Source organism: Microcaecilia unicolor, chromosome 8 (genome assembly GCF_901765095.1).
Source record: "Microcaecilia unicolor chromosome 8, aMicUni1.1, whole genome shotgun sequence".
Taxonomy (NCBI): Eukaryota; Metazoa; Chordata; class Amphibia; order Gymnophiona; family Siphonopidae; genus Microcaecilia; species Microcaecilia unicolor.
Window position 1 is genome coordinate 83975194 of NC_044038.1, and position 14061 is coordinate 83989254.

Consider the following 14061-nt stretch of genomic DNA (forward strand, 5'->3'; position numbering starts at 1 on the left):
AGGTGTCACGCCAGTAGTGTGCTCATCAGTGCACACTAAAAATCATTTTTATTGGGGATGTCTATGGGGTTCTTTTATTAAGCCACGCTAAGAAGTGCCTGGCGCTACTTTTAGCGCGTGGGTTTTCCACACAGTGTGCCCACTTTTTGCACACCAGTAGAATGGCTGCTTTTCAATCTTTTCCATTAATGGCCACACACTAATTTCCCAATTAGTGCATGACCATTACCATGTGAGCCCTTCCCACCACCTATTTATTAGGCACTAAGGGCTCCCGCGCTAATCAGGCAGTGCGCCGGTAATACACCCATGTTACCTGACTATAGCAGGGCACGCCTACTCTCCACCCATAGACATGCCTCCCGCACCAAAAAATAAAATGATTTTTTTAGCATGGGATTAACACATGTTGTTGGGCACACTATTGTAGCATACCTCAGCGTGTCCTCTGGCAGTGCCTACCGTGGCTTAGTAAAAAGGCCCATAGGTGGAGAGTAGGTGTGTCCTGTGCTAATCGGGTAATGTAGGTACATTACCGCACGCTGCCTGATTAGCGCAGGGTTAGCACCTACTAAATAGGTGGCAATAAGGGCTCCTGCGGTAATGGCCCTCTGCTAATTGGGAAATTAGTGTGTGGTCATTAAAGGAAAAGATTGAAAAGCGGCCATTTTACCACCATGCTAAGAGTGGCCGCAGTGTGCAGAAAACAAACACACTAATAGTAGCGACGACCACTTTTTAGCACGGCTTAGTACAAGGACCCCTAAGAAAGGAAGTTATCAATGTGGGCTATGGTTAAGACGTATTATTTTAACACTAACCTGCGCTATTTTAGAACAGATCCCATTCTATGCAATTAAACCTAGTTACTAATAACTGGGGTTAACAGTAAAATAACATGTCTTATCGGTAACCTGTGTTGATAAATTTCCCCCCTTAAGCAGCAAGTTAAAATTTACATAGGTAATGCTAGTATTCTAAATATTTACACATTTTTGTTACCTGCAAAAGCTAAGGTGAATCCGTAAATATTTTTGATTGGAACAATTTAGAGTATTTGTCTAAGCCTCATTACTGTTACAACTAAACTATTTTAACATCATCGATCTAGTTTGTCCCAAATATATGCAATAGAAGCTACAGACAATATAAAACACCTCTATTTGCTTAATATTTTCTATGAACAAATATGAAAGGGTAGCTTCATCTTCAAATATATTGGTTGCCAAAAAGGAAAGGGTCCTGTTTAATCTTTACTGTATATTTAAGATCATTCATAAGAACATAAGCTGGGACAGACCAAAAGTCATCAAACCCATCCTGTTTCCAACAGTGGCCCAAACCAGCTCATGAGTACCTGGCAAGATCCCCAAAGAGTAAAACAGATTTTATGCTGCTTATCCACCTATGACCACACATACACCTTCTTATATGTATAATGAATCCAATTTCCATCTCCCAATAATAGACATTTCCCAAATCGTAAGGGAATGAAATCCATGAAATTTTCATGTCTTCTTTGTGTATCAGGCTGCAAAGGCCTGGAATACACTGCCAGTTAATCTAAGACTTTCTTCTAATTATAGGGTTTTTAGAAAGTCTATATAAACTGTTCTGTTTCACAAATATATATTACTTAAATGAAACTGTATGATGGATGGTGACTGATCTCTAGGTATTAGAAGAATATAAGAAGCATAATGTAATGTAATGTAATCTGCACATAAACGTTAGTGCTGAGATTCCCAGAATTGCTTCCTTAGTGCTGTTTCCTGACTTAGTCACTTCCTGATCCAGAAAAGGGCAGGGCTTCCTATCCAATTGAGTGCCAGATGCACAAAGGTCCCGTTAAGGATCCGTCTGTGTTTCCAAATCGGTAAAAATTTACTGATTTAATAACACAGAGGGATTCACTAAGAAAATCGCATGCAAATGAGCTGCTCGTTGCTTTGCAACCCAGCTCATTTGCATGCGATATGGGGGAAGCAAGTTGGTGAGCTGGGCATGCACAGAGCAGCCATGTTGCTATGCGTGGCTGCTCTGCGCATGCTACAAACGGTCTCATACATGCAGACAAGCTGCGTCTATGATAGATTTACCCTTTTTTTTTTGGCAGACACAAAAGCGCTTTTTTTTTGGATGGGCATACCTGTATTGCAGCTCCCTGCCTCCGGCTGCTGGGAAAAAGTGAGAAAAAACCTCGCTCTGCTGCTCTCCGCTCTTCTGTGCGGAACCAGCAGCATTAGGGCTTGGTTCCACCCCCAGCTGTTCCTGATGCTTCCTTCTATTGACGGCTGACATCCAAGAATGCCTATCTCCCTGAAGATGGACTCTTCATTGGCTGGCTGCTGTCCCAACTCCTCCTCCCTGTAGGACTTCCTTGATGACATCACTTAGAGCTATGAACTGATTGATCCGAACTACCTGGTGTCCCCTCCAGTAATAAGTGAGTGGGATATCCCAGGCTGATGCTGGTCCAATTGGTTTTAGCCCCTCTCTGTGGATGGGGACACCAGGAAGTTCGGATCCAATCAGTTCACAGCTCTAAAGTGATGTCATCAGGGAAGCCCTGCAGGGAGGAGGAGTTGGGACAGCAAGCCAGCCAATGAGAGACCATCTTGAGGGAGATGGGTGTATTAGGATGTCAGCCGGCCGATAGAAGGAAGCAGCAGGAACAGCTGGCGGTGGAACCAAACCCGTGTCCCACAGACGCTGTTTCTTTGATGGACCCTTAACTTCCTTGCAATTTTTGGTAAGTCACCATTAGTTTATGCTTTACATTTCAGTACTCCTCCTCCCCCCCCCCCCCCAATTTCTTGCCAGTAAATGTAAATTGAAAAAGAAAACATATCTGGCACCAGTGTGCAGGTGGGCCGGTTTACCGCCCAATTGGGCGGTTTTCCGCGACCCGCCGCGGGAAAATTTTTGCCCCTCGGCGGGTTGCGGTTTTTTGGGCTGGTTTTTGTGCTTCGGGCGGTTTTTTTAGGTGGCTTTTTCGGCCGCGGTGGGCGGGGTTTAGTGACGTGGGAGGCGGGTTAGTGACGTAGGAGGCGGGGTTAGAGACGTGTTGAGGCGGGGTTAGTGACGTGGGAGGCGGGGTTTACGTAGGAGGCGGGGTTAGAGACGTGGGAGGCGGGGTTAGTGACGGGGAAGGCGGGGCCGTGACGGCGGGGGGCGGGTTGATTACGGCGGGGGCGGGCGGTGATGAGCGGGGGGCGGGGGTTTTGTCAGGGCGGGGGTTTGCGTTTGGGCGGGTTTTGGGCTGGATTTTGGGCTCCTTAGGCTGGAAAAATATTTTCCACCTGGCAACCCTGTCTGGCACGGCTTTCATACACACAAAGAAGCTGCATGTAAGCTGTTATACTATTTTTTTTTGTGTTCCATCTTCCCTGCCTTGTTTCTCCCCTTCTCCTACTTGCAATAATGAAGAACCATCAGGTCCACACCTCACGTTAAAATTTCCACGGTAAAGGCAGGGACTGCTTTTGTGCATGGGGTCGGAAACAGTAGTGCATCGCATCGCATTCATATTATAATAAAAATTAGCTCATTTGTATTCCGTTTTCATTAGCTGCTACCGGGACAGGAAAATGGCTCAGAGAACCCTTTAGTGCATGTCCCGATTTACTACTTGTGCGCTAAACTGGCTAGAACCAGTTTAAAAACCATGTTGCTGGCTCGTTAAGTTTAGTGCATCTGGCCCCGAGTCTTTAATTTCCTAAGGAGTCTCTCATAAGGATATGTTGTCAAATACCTTCTGAAAATGCAAATACGCCAGCTCACTATTGTCCACTGGTCTGCTTATATCTTTTAAAAAAATCTCGTAAACTTGTAATGCAAGACTTGCCCTTGCTGAACCCAGGCTGACTCATGCCTATTAAATCTTGTCTATTTATATGGTCAGTAATTTTATTTTTTTTAAACAGCTTCTACCAGTTTCCCTGTAACTGATTTTTTTTTTAAGTTCTTTGCTGCTCCTTTGAGATTCCAATTCAGTCAGAACCAGGACTCGGATCTACCATAATGTGCTTTAATTTGCAGCTTCCCTAGAGACCGACTGAATTTTGGTTTTGGTGCCAAAACTAGCCCTTTTTCTGCCTGGTTTCGTTTTCATCCAAAACTGGCCATGTGTTTTTAGAGGAAGCTGAACATGTATGCTTTGTCCTGTTTGTCTCCCTCCATCCCTCCCTCTTCCCCCCTCCTACCACACCCCGCCTACCAGTAGATGTCCCCCCTGGGCCTATCATAAAATCCCTGGCAGTCTAGGTGATACCCAATCACTCCTGCCTATACTGGCTCTGCTCTCACAATGGCTGTCATGACCTCTAATGGCAATTTCGTGAGACTGACTGTCACAAGAGATCATGGCAGCCATTTTGAGAGTAGCGCTGACATGGGCAAGAGCGACTGGAGATCATTCCTGCCATGACTACACCACTAGACCACCAGGGATTATAAGGTAGTCTGGGGAGGGGGGCTACTCTTTGCATTCTTTTTTTTTGTAGTGTGTAATACAATTGTAAGTAATGCAGTTATGATCTTGCATAGTAGTTTATATGGTAAACAGAATGCTCCAAATAAATGCTTTTGATACAGTTGTTAACAAGAATTTAAGTCTGTAAATTTGGGATGATAAACTCCTTAGGAATTAGCCTCTCTGTGTTGATAGGACATCAGCTGTCACTCCAAATGTGGCACAAAGTTAGCCATTGTCAGTGCATTTTTTTCTAGCGAAAAAGGTACTGGTACTCAAATGCCAGGTCACCCTTAAGGGGTGGGATGATCACTGAGGGACCCACCCCACAATAGCCAGGCTCCTTGCAACCAGTCACAGAATCTATGACGAGGCAGAATTGTTGTGTAGAGCCTGAGCTTTTTTATTAAAACTTGGGGACCATGGGTTAATTTTAGCAAACAATGGAAAAGGTGTCGGTACTCAGTACCCCCAAGTACCCCCTCAAAAAAAGCCCTGGCCATAGTAAAGCACTGTGGCTTTTGGTTTCAGTTTTTATTTAGCTGAGGTCCATGTGTGCGGAGGCTATCATGCTTGGAGGTTAAATATGGTCTTTCATTATTTAAATTATTATATATTCTGGATTGGATACTGTTTAGGCAATTCTAAAGAATTTTCAGGCTCTGTTGGTTATGATGAAGTTAGATTCTATGAGAACCTGCAGTGATTGCTTTCAAGCACAAGTACTGGTCAGCTTATAGTGTTAGTAAAGAAATTATATTCCAATGAAGTTTATATATTAGAAAATAATTTAAGAGATGTGTTGCTCTTGATTGTAATTTTTCAGAGCATATATTTCTCACATTCAATAACATTGACGGGCCTTTTTATTCTGGATTGTGCATCAGGCTTGTAAAATGTCTGCAATGTAGACCAGTGTCTGTACTCCTTTACCCTATTTTAGTAAGAATCTATATCGTGCTTGTCCTTAATCAGTTTTATAACTAAATAAAATGGGAAATATCTCAATTCTACTTTCTCTCGTTTCTTGTGCACAGTTTAAGTAAGAATACAAAACTCGTAATCATGATTTTTTTGAAAAATACATTTTCACAAAGTTCCTGCCTCAGAGGATACTTAACTACATCTACATTGACTTGGGAACCTATACAAGCCAGACTTGTTGAGAAGTCCTTATTAAAATAGCTTTCCCAGTTTTCAGCTTGTGGTTGCAGTTCCTGGGACTGAAGGGTAATAATCTCCTGTGGGTTTAGCAGAGGGCTGCGGACTGCAAACTCAGACAATCCCCAGTGGGCCTCATTGGTTCACATTCACACAACCAAACATTAGGCGATAAGTTTCGGCTGCAGTTTTGATTTCAGCCAAAAGTGCTTAGACAGTCTCGGCAGCAGTTTCAGTTGTCCTCTAAGCTCCCCTGGGATTTTTCCTTCTGGTTCACACTCAGGGACTATGCGTCAGGACTCCCTCTATTCCCTTACAATCATGAGTCTTAACTTTGGTCTCATGTTGTTACCACTGGATGATAGAGCACCGGCCTAACACCTAGAGAAGCATGGTTAACATCCCACTGCTGCTCCTTGTGATCTGGAGCAAGTCCATTCCATCAGGCATGAAAATTATATTGTGAGTCGTCCTGGGACAGGGAAATACCTAGGGTCTCATTTTCAAAAGAGAAAAAAACATTTTAAAAGTGGCATAAAGCAGCATTTGGACATTTTGCTTGCCAAAACGTTCAAATCGCTATTTTCAAAACCTATTTTGCAGATGTTTATCTATGCAGTTTGTCTGCAGTGCATCCATATCACAAGGGGACGTGTTGGAGATGTGTTGGAGTGGAATTAGAGTGCTTCTAACACTTGGATGTTTTTCTGCCATAACGAAACAAAACCGAAACATCCAGGACTAAAACTAAGACGTTTTGAGCTAGACCTGTTTTAATAACAACTAAGCCATAAAAAAGTGCCCTAAATGACCAGTGGAAGAATAAAGGAATGACCCTCCCTTACTCTTCCAGTGGTCACTGACCCCCTCTCCCCCCAAAAAAAAATATGTGAAAGAAATAGTACATACCAGCCTCTAAGACAGCTTCAGCTGTTATGACCAGTCTCATTAGAGCAGCAAGCAGGTCCCTGGAGTAGCCTAGTGGTCAATGCAGTATACTGTGGAGAAGGGGACCCAGGCCCAGAATCCACTCTGCTACACTTGTGGTAGAAAGTGTCAGCCCCCCCCCCCCCAAATCCACCAAACACCCACTGTATCCACATATAGGTGACACCTGCAGGCATAAGGGCTATTGTAGTGGTGTATAGTTAAGTACAGTAGTTTTTTGATGGGTTTTGGAGGGATCACCATACAATATAAAGGGGTAACGGTGAAATGTGTACCTGGGAGCTTTTATGTGAAGTCCACTGCAGTGCCCCCTAAGCTGCTCCACTGCTCTGCTGGGATATTTGTATGGCCAGACTACTAAGAATGCTGGCTCCTCCTATATTCTGATTCCTTGATTTTGTGCATTTTTCACTTGGACAGATTTTATATTTTAATGGACCAAAAAAATAAATGCACAGAGCACAAAAACATCTAGCAAATGGCCATTTTCAAAAACTAAGATAGACATTTTGCTGTTTTGGCAATCGCTATGTTCACCGCTTAGATTCTGGACGTTTTAAGCAAAAGATCCAAAGTCGGACTTATACCTCATATCAAAACTGTCACCTCTAGTGTATCTGAATGTAACATACCGTGATCTAGTACTGAAAAAGGTCTGAGCTGAATCCAAATAATAACTATGTCTTCTCTGGGAACACAGCCTCCGTATCATCTGCCTATATCATTATGTACATCCATCTTCTGCAAATCTAACTATTTAAAACATTATTATTCTGATACTCCCTTCAGTGATACATTATTACAGCCCAAGCCAAAAGGCAGGTCTCATTTACTCACTGCACAGTGCTATAACCCAAAACTTGTTATGGGTTGTGCTGAAGAAAAACAAAGAGTCCAATATCTATGTAGGTGCAATCTATAGACCACCATCACCAGGAGCGGAGGTAGGTATGGATAGGACAGAAACCATGCCAAGGCAAGGTATTCCAGGGCTAGCTAAAAGTAGAGGGATCCTGGAATCTTTGCGAGAAGTCTTTCTTGGACAGCTACTTAAGAGCCTACTCATGACAAGGTGATACTGGGCCTGGTTCTGACAAATGGAGACAATATCACTATGATTATAAGAGAAGAGGAGCTGAGATCTTTTGCATCAGAACCAAACTATCCTGTATCAAGGGCTCTACATTTCAGAAGAGTTGGCTTTAAAGAAATGAATGAATACATTAAAAAAAACAGGGGATCCAAGAGAAAGAGGGACAAAATGAAGTAGGAAAGAACACTGAAATGCAAGAAATCCTTGTACTCAAGCACATTAACAAAGAGAAGAGAAGATCCAGTAACATAGAAGAAAAAGAGCACAAAGAATCATCCAAGAAATGCAAAACACAAGAGAATGAAGAGACTTGGAAAGAGGTAGAAGAGAAATATAAGAGCACAAAGCATATTGACCAAGAAAACACAAAACAGACAAAGGAGGAAGTGAATTCAGTAAAAAGGAATATAAGAGCTCAAAGGATATCATCCAAGAAAAACATAGTGAAAAAGTGACGTGAAAAGTAGGAGAGAAAGTATGAGCACAAAGAGTATCATCCAAGAAACACAAAACACAGCAGGAAGTGAATGAAGAGGTTCAGTAAAGAGGTAGGAAGGAAGAGTAAGGGCACAGAGAGTAGGGTTAAATGGTCCATATTCTCAATGGAGATGGATATTTAATGGGAAAAAGCAGCAGTCACAGAGGTCTGTTCTGGGATCTCTGCTTTTTAACATATTTATCTGGAACAGGAATTATGAGCAAGGTGATCAAATTTACTGATGACCATACCATACCATCAATGATCTTATATTCTGCATATTTCACAGGATTCTACATGGATTACAAAAAATAAACCTCAACAACAGAGGGAAATTACAGAATACAACAAACTTAATTTCATTTAGAATACAAGTATGTCTTAAGAGATTTTTGAAATAAAAGATAGGTAGGTAATTCTCTAATCTGCTTAGGGAGACTGTTCCATAACCTAACTCCTTGAAAGGAAAAAGATTGGGGGGGGGGGGGTGGGTAGGTTACCATATGGCTCCAGAAAAAGGAGGACGGATTGAGCCAGCCAGGTTTTACTTCCATTGCTTTCAATGGAAGTAATTGAACCAGCCGGGTTTTACTTCCATTGCTTTCAATGGAAAGCAATGGAAGTAAAACCCGGTTGGCTCAATCCGTCCTCCTTTTTCTGGAGCCATATGGTAACCCTAGGGGGGGGGGGATAGAAGAAGAGATGCCGAGATAGTGAAGAGGGGGGGGGGAGAAGAGAAAGAAATGTTTTTAACTCCCTTCAAAGATGGAAAATTAAGTTTCATCTTATGAATCTCACACACTACTGCCTGATTCTTAGGAAAATGTAAAATCTTATTAACCCCTTCGGAGTTCAACCGATGAAGTCATTGCAAAATCAAATAACCAATTTTAAAAACTATTCACGCATTAATTGGTAGCCAATGTAAAGAGTCTAACAAGGCTGAAGATCTTTCAAATCTTACCAGGCTAAAAATAAACCTAGCAGCCATGTCCTGCAGGACCTGGAGCTTTCTCTGCAACTTAGATGACACAGTACAATACACAATCCTATATAATAATTTGTACCTCCGACGTTCTCTGGCTGGCTGGGTTCGTAACATCTGACGTCAGCAAGCCTCCAGCGTTCCCTTCCCTCTCACTGTCCAGCCCTCGCGTAAGGACGTAATGACGTCAGAGGAGGGCGGAACAGTGAGAGGGAAGGGAATGCTGGAGGCGAGCTGACGTCAGGATGTTATGAATGGAACAGAAGCCAGCCAGCAGAGAACGTTCAGGTACAAATCGCTGGACATGGAGGGGAGGAGAGAATCGTGGAACATCGAGGGGAGGGCAGGGCAGAGGAGAATCGATGGATATGGATGGGATGGGAGGAGAGGAGAGAATTGCGGGACACAGATGGGAGGGCAGGGAAGAGGAGAATCGCTAGACATGGAGGGGAGGGCAGGGGACAGAGAAAAAACGCTTACATGAGATCCTTCTTAGGGCCCGTTTCATTGTTGACGAAACGGGCTTGGTTCCATTAGTGTTACAATAATCCAGCTGTAGGAGAAGTAGAGATTGTGCTATAACCCCGAAAAATTTCCTTAATCAGGGATGATCTAATAGTTCTAAGTTGGTGCAATTTAAAAATAAAAAAAACGTCTTTTGTTAATTCTCTGGTTGGCAATGAATCAAATTTACCAAACCATAACATTTCGATTTTCATTTTATTCAATTTTTAAAAATTTAGACAGGACCATTTGTCAACCAAAGAAATACTTTCTCTATACAAAGTGTCTTCAAAACAACTTCTGGGCATAACAAAAAAATATCATCAGTATATGATAAACAAACAATCCTAAATCAGATAACAGTCTACCCAGAGGGCTGAGAAAAATATTGAATAGCAAGGGAGAAGCGGTGAGCCCTGGGGAACTTCACATATAGAGCGCCAAGGCAAAGAAGTAGCACTGTTTTTCTTAACACAATAAATCCACTTAGTTAGAATTTCTCTAAACCAATTTAACATGATGCCTGACACACCCAGTTCACTAAAGGTCCCTTTTACTAAAGGGCGGTAGGGCTACCACTGCATTGGCACACGGCAAATCGGACCTACCTCCAGGCTGCTGTGGAGGCTGGTGGTAGTCCCAGCTTTTGCCGCACGCCAACTCCAACGCTAGAAAATGCATTTTCATTTTCTAGTGCTGGGGGCTTACCCAGCAGTAATTGGGCAGCCCGGTTACCACTGGGGTAGCATGGGAGCCCTTACCACCTCCTCAATGGGTGGCAGTAAGGGCTTCCCCTGGGAAAGGCCGCATGGCAAGTGGCTTACTTACCACAGGGTCATTTCCCTTTTTTTTTAAAAAGGCCTTTTACCACTGGGTATAAGAGCGCCACAGCGCGTTACAAATCCACATGCTGATGCTACCGCAGGGCTCCTTTTACTGCAGCTTAGTAAAAGGGGCCCTAAGTCTGTATAGTAACTTTGGGTGATCTATAGCATCAAACCCAGCAGAAGTATCAAACTGAAGGAGTGCCACCTGTTTCCCTTTGCTTAGGTAGCTCCTAACCTCAGATGTTAAAATTAGTAATGTTTCAGTGCTATGTTGGAATCTAAAACCATGTTGGGTAAAATAAGCTATTAGTTAAACAGAAAAATTAGTTAATTGTTCATTCACCACAAATTCTAAAAGCTTAGCCATCCAAGGAATACAGGCAATAGGCCTAAAATTCTCCAACTTGTATAGACCTCCCAAGGACTTTCACTAACCACACCCTCTCCAAAAGACATTACACAATGTGATACCCGCAAGGGAGCCTTCTCCAGAGTAGCCCCCACACTCTGGAATGCACTGCCTGAAAGGCTCCACTTAACACAACACTATACAAGACTTAATACAAGACTACCTCTACTTCAGGAAGCAGGTGAAAGCTTAGGTCTTCAAACAGGCCTTTAATGGAAGAAGTAACTAACTTGTTAGTCTCACCCACACATACAAGGAGTGACTCAGGCTGCACATACTGCAGCGGGACATATTTATCCACTCCCACCCTAGCTGAGATAACATTTAACCATCTCTCTGACCTCATGTGCAACTTCCTTCAAATCAGTCACCTTACTTTCTAACTCTTCCTACTTTCTTACCCATCTATATGTTACAACTTTGCCTTACCCTTCATTATCAATTATAATGTCCTATTACATATTGTGTTGGCATTGCAAGTAGTATACCATGCTGTACTTTGTATTGTTAGTGATGGGAAGGTGGTAGAACGAGAGGACATGAAATGAGATTGAAGGGGGCAGACTCAAGAAAAATGTCAGGAAGTATTTTTCACGAGAGAGTAGTGGATGCTTGGAATGCCCTCCCGCGGGAAGTGGTGGAAATGAAAACGGTAATGGAATTCAAACATGCGTGGGATAAGCATAAAGGAATCCTGTGCAGAAGGAATGGATCCTCAGGAGCTTAGTCAAGATCGGGAGGCGGGGTTGGTGGTTGGGAGGTGGGGATAGTGCTGGGTAGACTTATATGGTCTGTGCCAGAGCCGGTGGTGGGAAGCGGGACTGGTGATTGGGAGGCAGGGATAGTGCTGGGCAGACTTATACGGTCTGTGCCAGAGCTGGTGGTTGGGAGGCGGGGCTGGTGGTTGGGAGGCGAGATAGAGCTGGGCAGACTTATATGGTCTGTGCCAGAGCCAGTGGTTAGGAGGCGGGGCTGGTGGTTAGGAGGTGGGGCTGGTGGTGGGCAGACTTATACAGTATGTGCCCTGAAGAGCACAGGTACAAATCAAAGTAGGGTATACACAAAAAGTAGCACATATGAGTTATCTTGTTGGGCAGACTGGATGGACCGTGCAGGTCTTTTTCTGCCGTCATCTACTATGTTACTATGTTACTAATGCACTGCCTATTGCTCATGTTTGATCTATTCTTACTGTACACCGCCTTGAGTGAATTCCTTCAAAAAGGTGGTAAATAAATCCTAATAAATAAATAAATACATTTATCAGGCAATAGATTAATTAGTCAAGTTATCCAAAGCAAAACTTCTACAGGAACTGATTTCAGTATTAAAAAAAAAAAAGAGGGACAGGTATCCAGAGAACAAGATTTACTTGAAAGCTTTACCAGTAATTTAATCTGCTGTTATCTGAGAAAATGAGGGCCAAAGTCTATCTCCTGGTATGCCTATTGCTTGATCACTCATAGATAATGGTGAGGAGAGAGTTCTATTTCTAAACGTTTGCTAGAATTTACCTGCTGTTATGATTGAAACACTTGCCTCATTTCACTAACCTTTAACTGGAAAAATGCAGGGGGGAGGGGAGAAGGATATCATCTGTTCTAGTCAGCAAAGATCTTAAATGCTTCTTTCATAAGATTCTCTGATTTCTTTATCTTATCCTTACCTTGATTTGTACCTGTCTTTTCAGGGCACAGACCGTATAAGTCTGCCCAGCACTATCCCCTCCTCCCAACCACCAGCCCCACCTCCCACCACCGGCTCTGGCACAGACCGTATAAGTCTGCCCAGCAGTATTCCCTGCCTCCCACCACTGGCTCTGGCACAGACCGCACAAGCCTGCCCACCACCAACCCCTCCCCGCCCCCCGGCTCCCCACCTATCCTCATAGTACAACCTCTTTAACTCTTGAACCACTAATATATAATTTTTAATCTCCAATTAGCAAAACTCAATCTCTATTTTTCCTCCAAATCCTTTCTAGTTTCCAACAATTTACCTTCAAAGAACTCAACTTTTTTGTATACCATGGATTGATAACTTGCTTAACTGATGGGAAAGTCACTTAACCCTCCATTGCCTCAGGTACCAAATTAGATTGTTAGCCCTCCAGGGACAGGGAAATATTCAGCGTACCTGAATGTAACTCACCTGAGCTACTACTGAAAAAGATGTGAACGAAGTCCAAATAAAATAATAATAATTCTATTATGGGAAGTAGGTGCCCTCTTTCCTTTATAGAACATGCACCAATCAAGTACCCTCTAGTGTCTAGATATTTTTATAGCATTACAGAGGAAAGAAAGATTAAGGTCACAGATCAACAGCAGAAATGGATGGACTCAGTGATCATTTTGTGCCAGCACTGACTATGAGTTGAGGACTAGTCTCCTTTGCTCAGCAAGGCAAAGCAATGTCACTTTACACAGTGCAGAAGGATTAATGTCTGAATGAAAACAGATCTCCTTTATTCAACACATAGAAAGCCCTCTTGTACAGCAACTAATATCTATATTCTCTAAGATAACGACTGCTCCTGCAACCCCTCCTAAGGCAGTATCTATTCGATTTGCAAACAAGGGAGTACAGTGGAGGCAGGGATAATTTGCATTTCCCCTGAAAAAACAACAGAAACCAGATCCTTTCTGTATCTGGGAGATGCAGGTAAGAGTGAAGGTTCTCCCTGTCCCACATACCCTATAAAGACACAGAATGATAAAGACTGACAGAGACTCACCTGCCAAAAGCAGAGTCCACAGGAAGACAGCTGAACCTGTAGCAACATTGAATACAATCAGCATTCTGAAAAGGAACAAACTCTGTTAGAGGAAATGTGTGTTTGTAGGTGGAAAGGCAAGGAAAGTAGAAAGAGAGAAATGCAAGGTGCAGCCCAGCAGCATATCTGCACCAGGTGTTGTTCTGAGACTGTGGGAGGTGTCACCTGTATGAAACTAGCTTTCCTGTTGTGATGTCAGTGCCAGACCCGAGAGTGGCGTCTCAGGTATGCAGTCAAGTAGGAGGATACAGCTGCGCCAGCTAGTGCCAGACCAGGGAGAAGGTTGGTCAGAGGAGACTTGGAAAGAGAAATACTGTATTTATTCAATTACAGGGTGACTCTGAATATAAAACAACCTCTGTATTTAGTGGTGGGGGAGGTGCTTCTCACCCAGGAGGCACATCTA

At 43.2% G+C, this 14061-nt stretch overlaps 1 protein-coding gene across 5 annotated transcripts in view; it reads right to left on the reverse strand.

Annotated features, from left to right (window-relative positions):
- VSIG10L (V-set and immunoglobulin domain containing 10 like) overlaps window positions 1-13789 on the reverse strand; it is a 72645-nt gene extending 58856 nt beyond the window's left edge. For all 5 annotated transcript variants that reach the window (XM_030213228.1, XM_030213224.1, XM_030213226.1 and 2 more), the window contains exon 1: window positions 13617-13789. In XM_030213228.1, coding sequence (XP_030069088.1) covers window positions 13617-13680 — 64 coding nt within the window. In that variant the 5' untranslated portion in view covers window positions 13681-13789. The remainder of the gene's footprint in view (window positions 1-13616) is intronic.
- Between the last annotated feature and the right edge of the window lie 272 nt (window positions 13790-14061).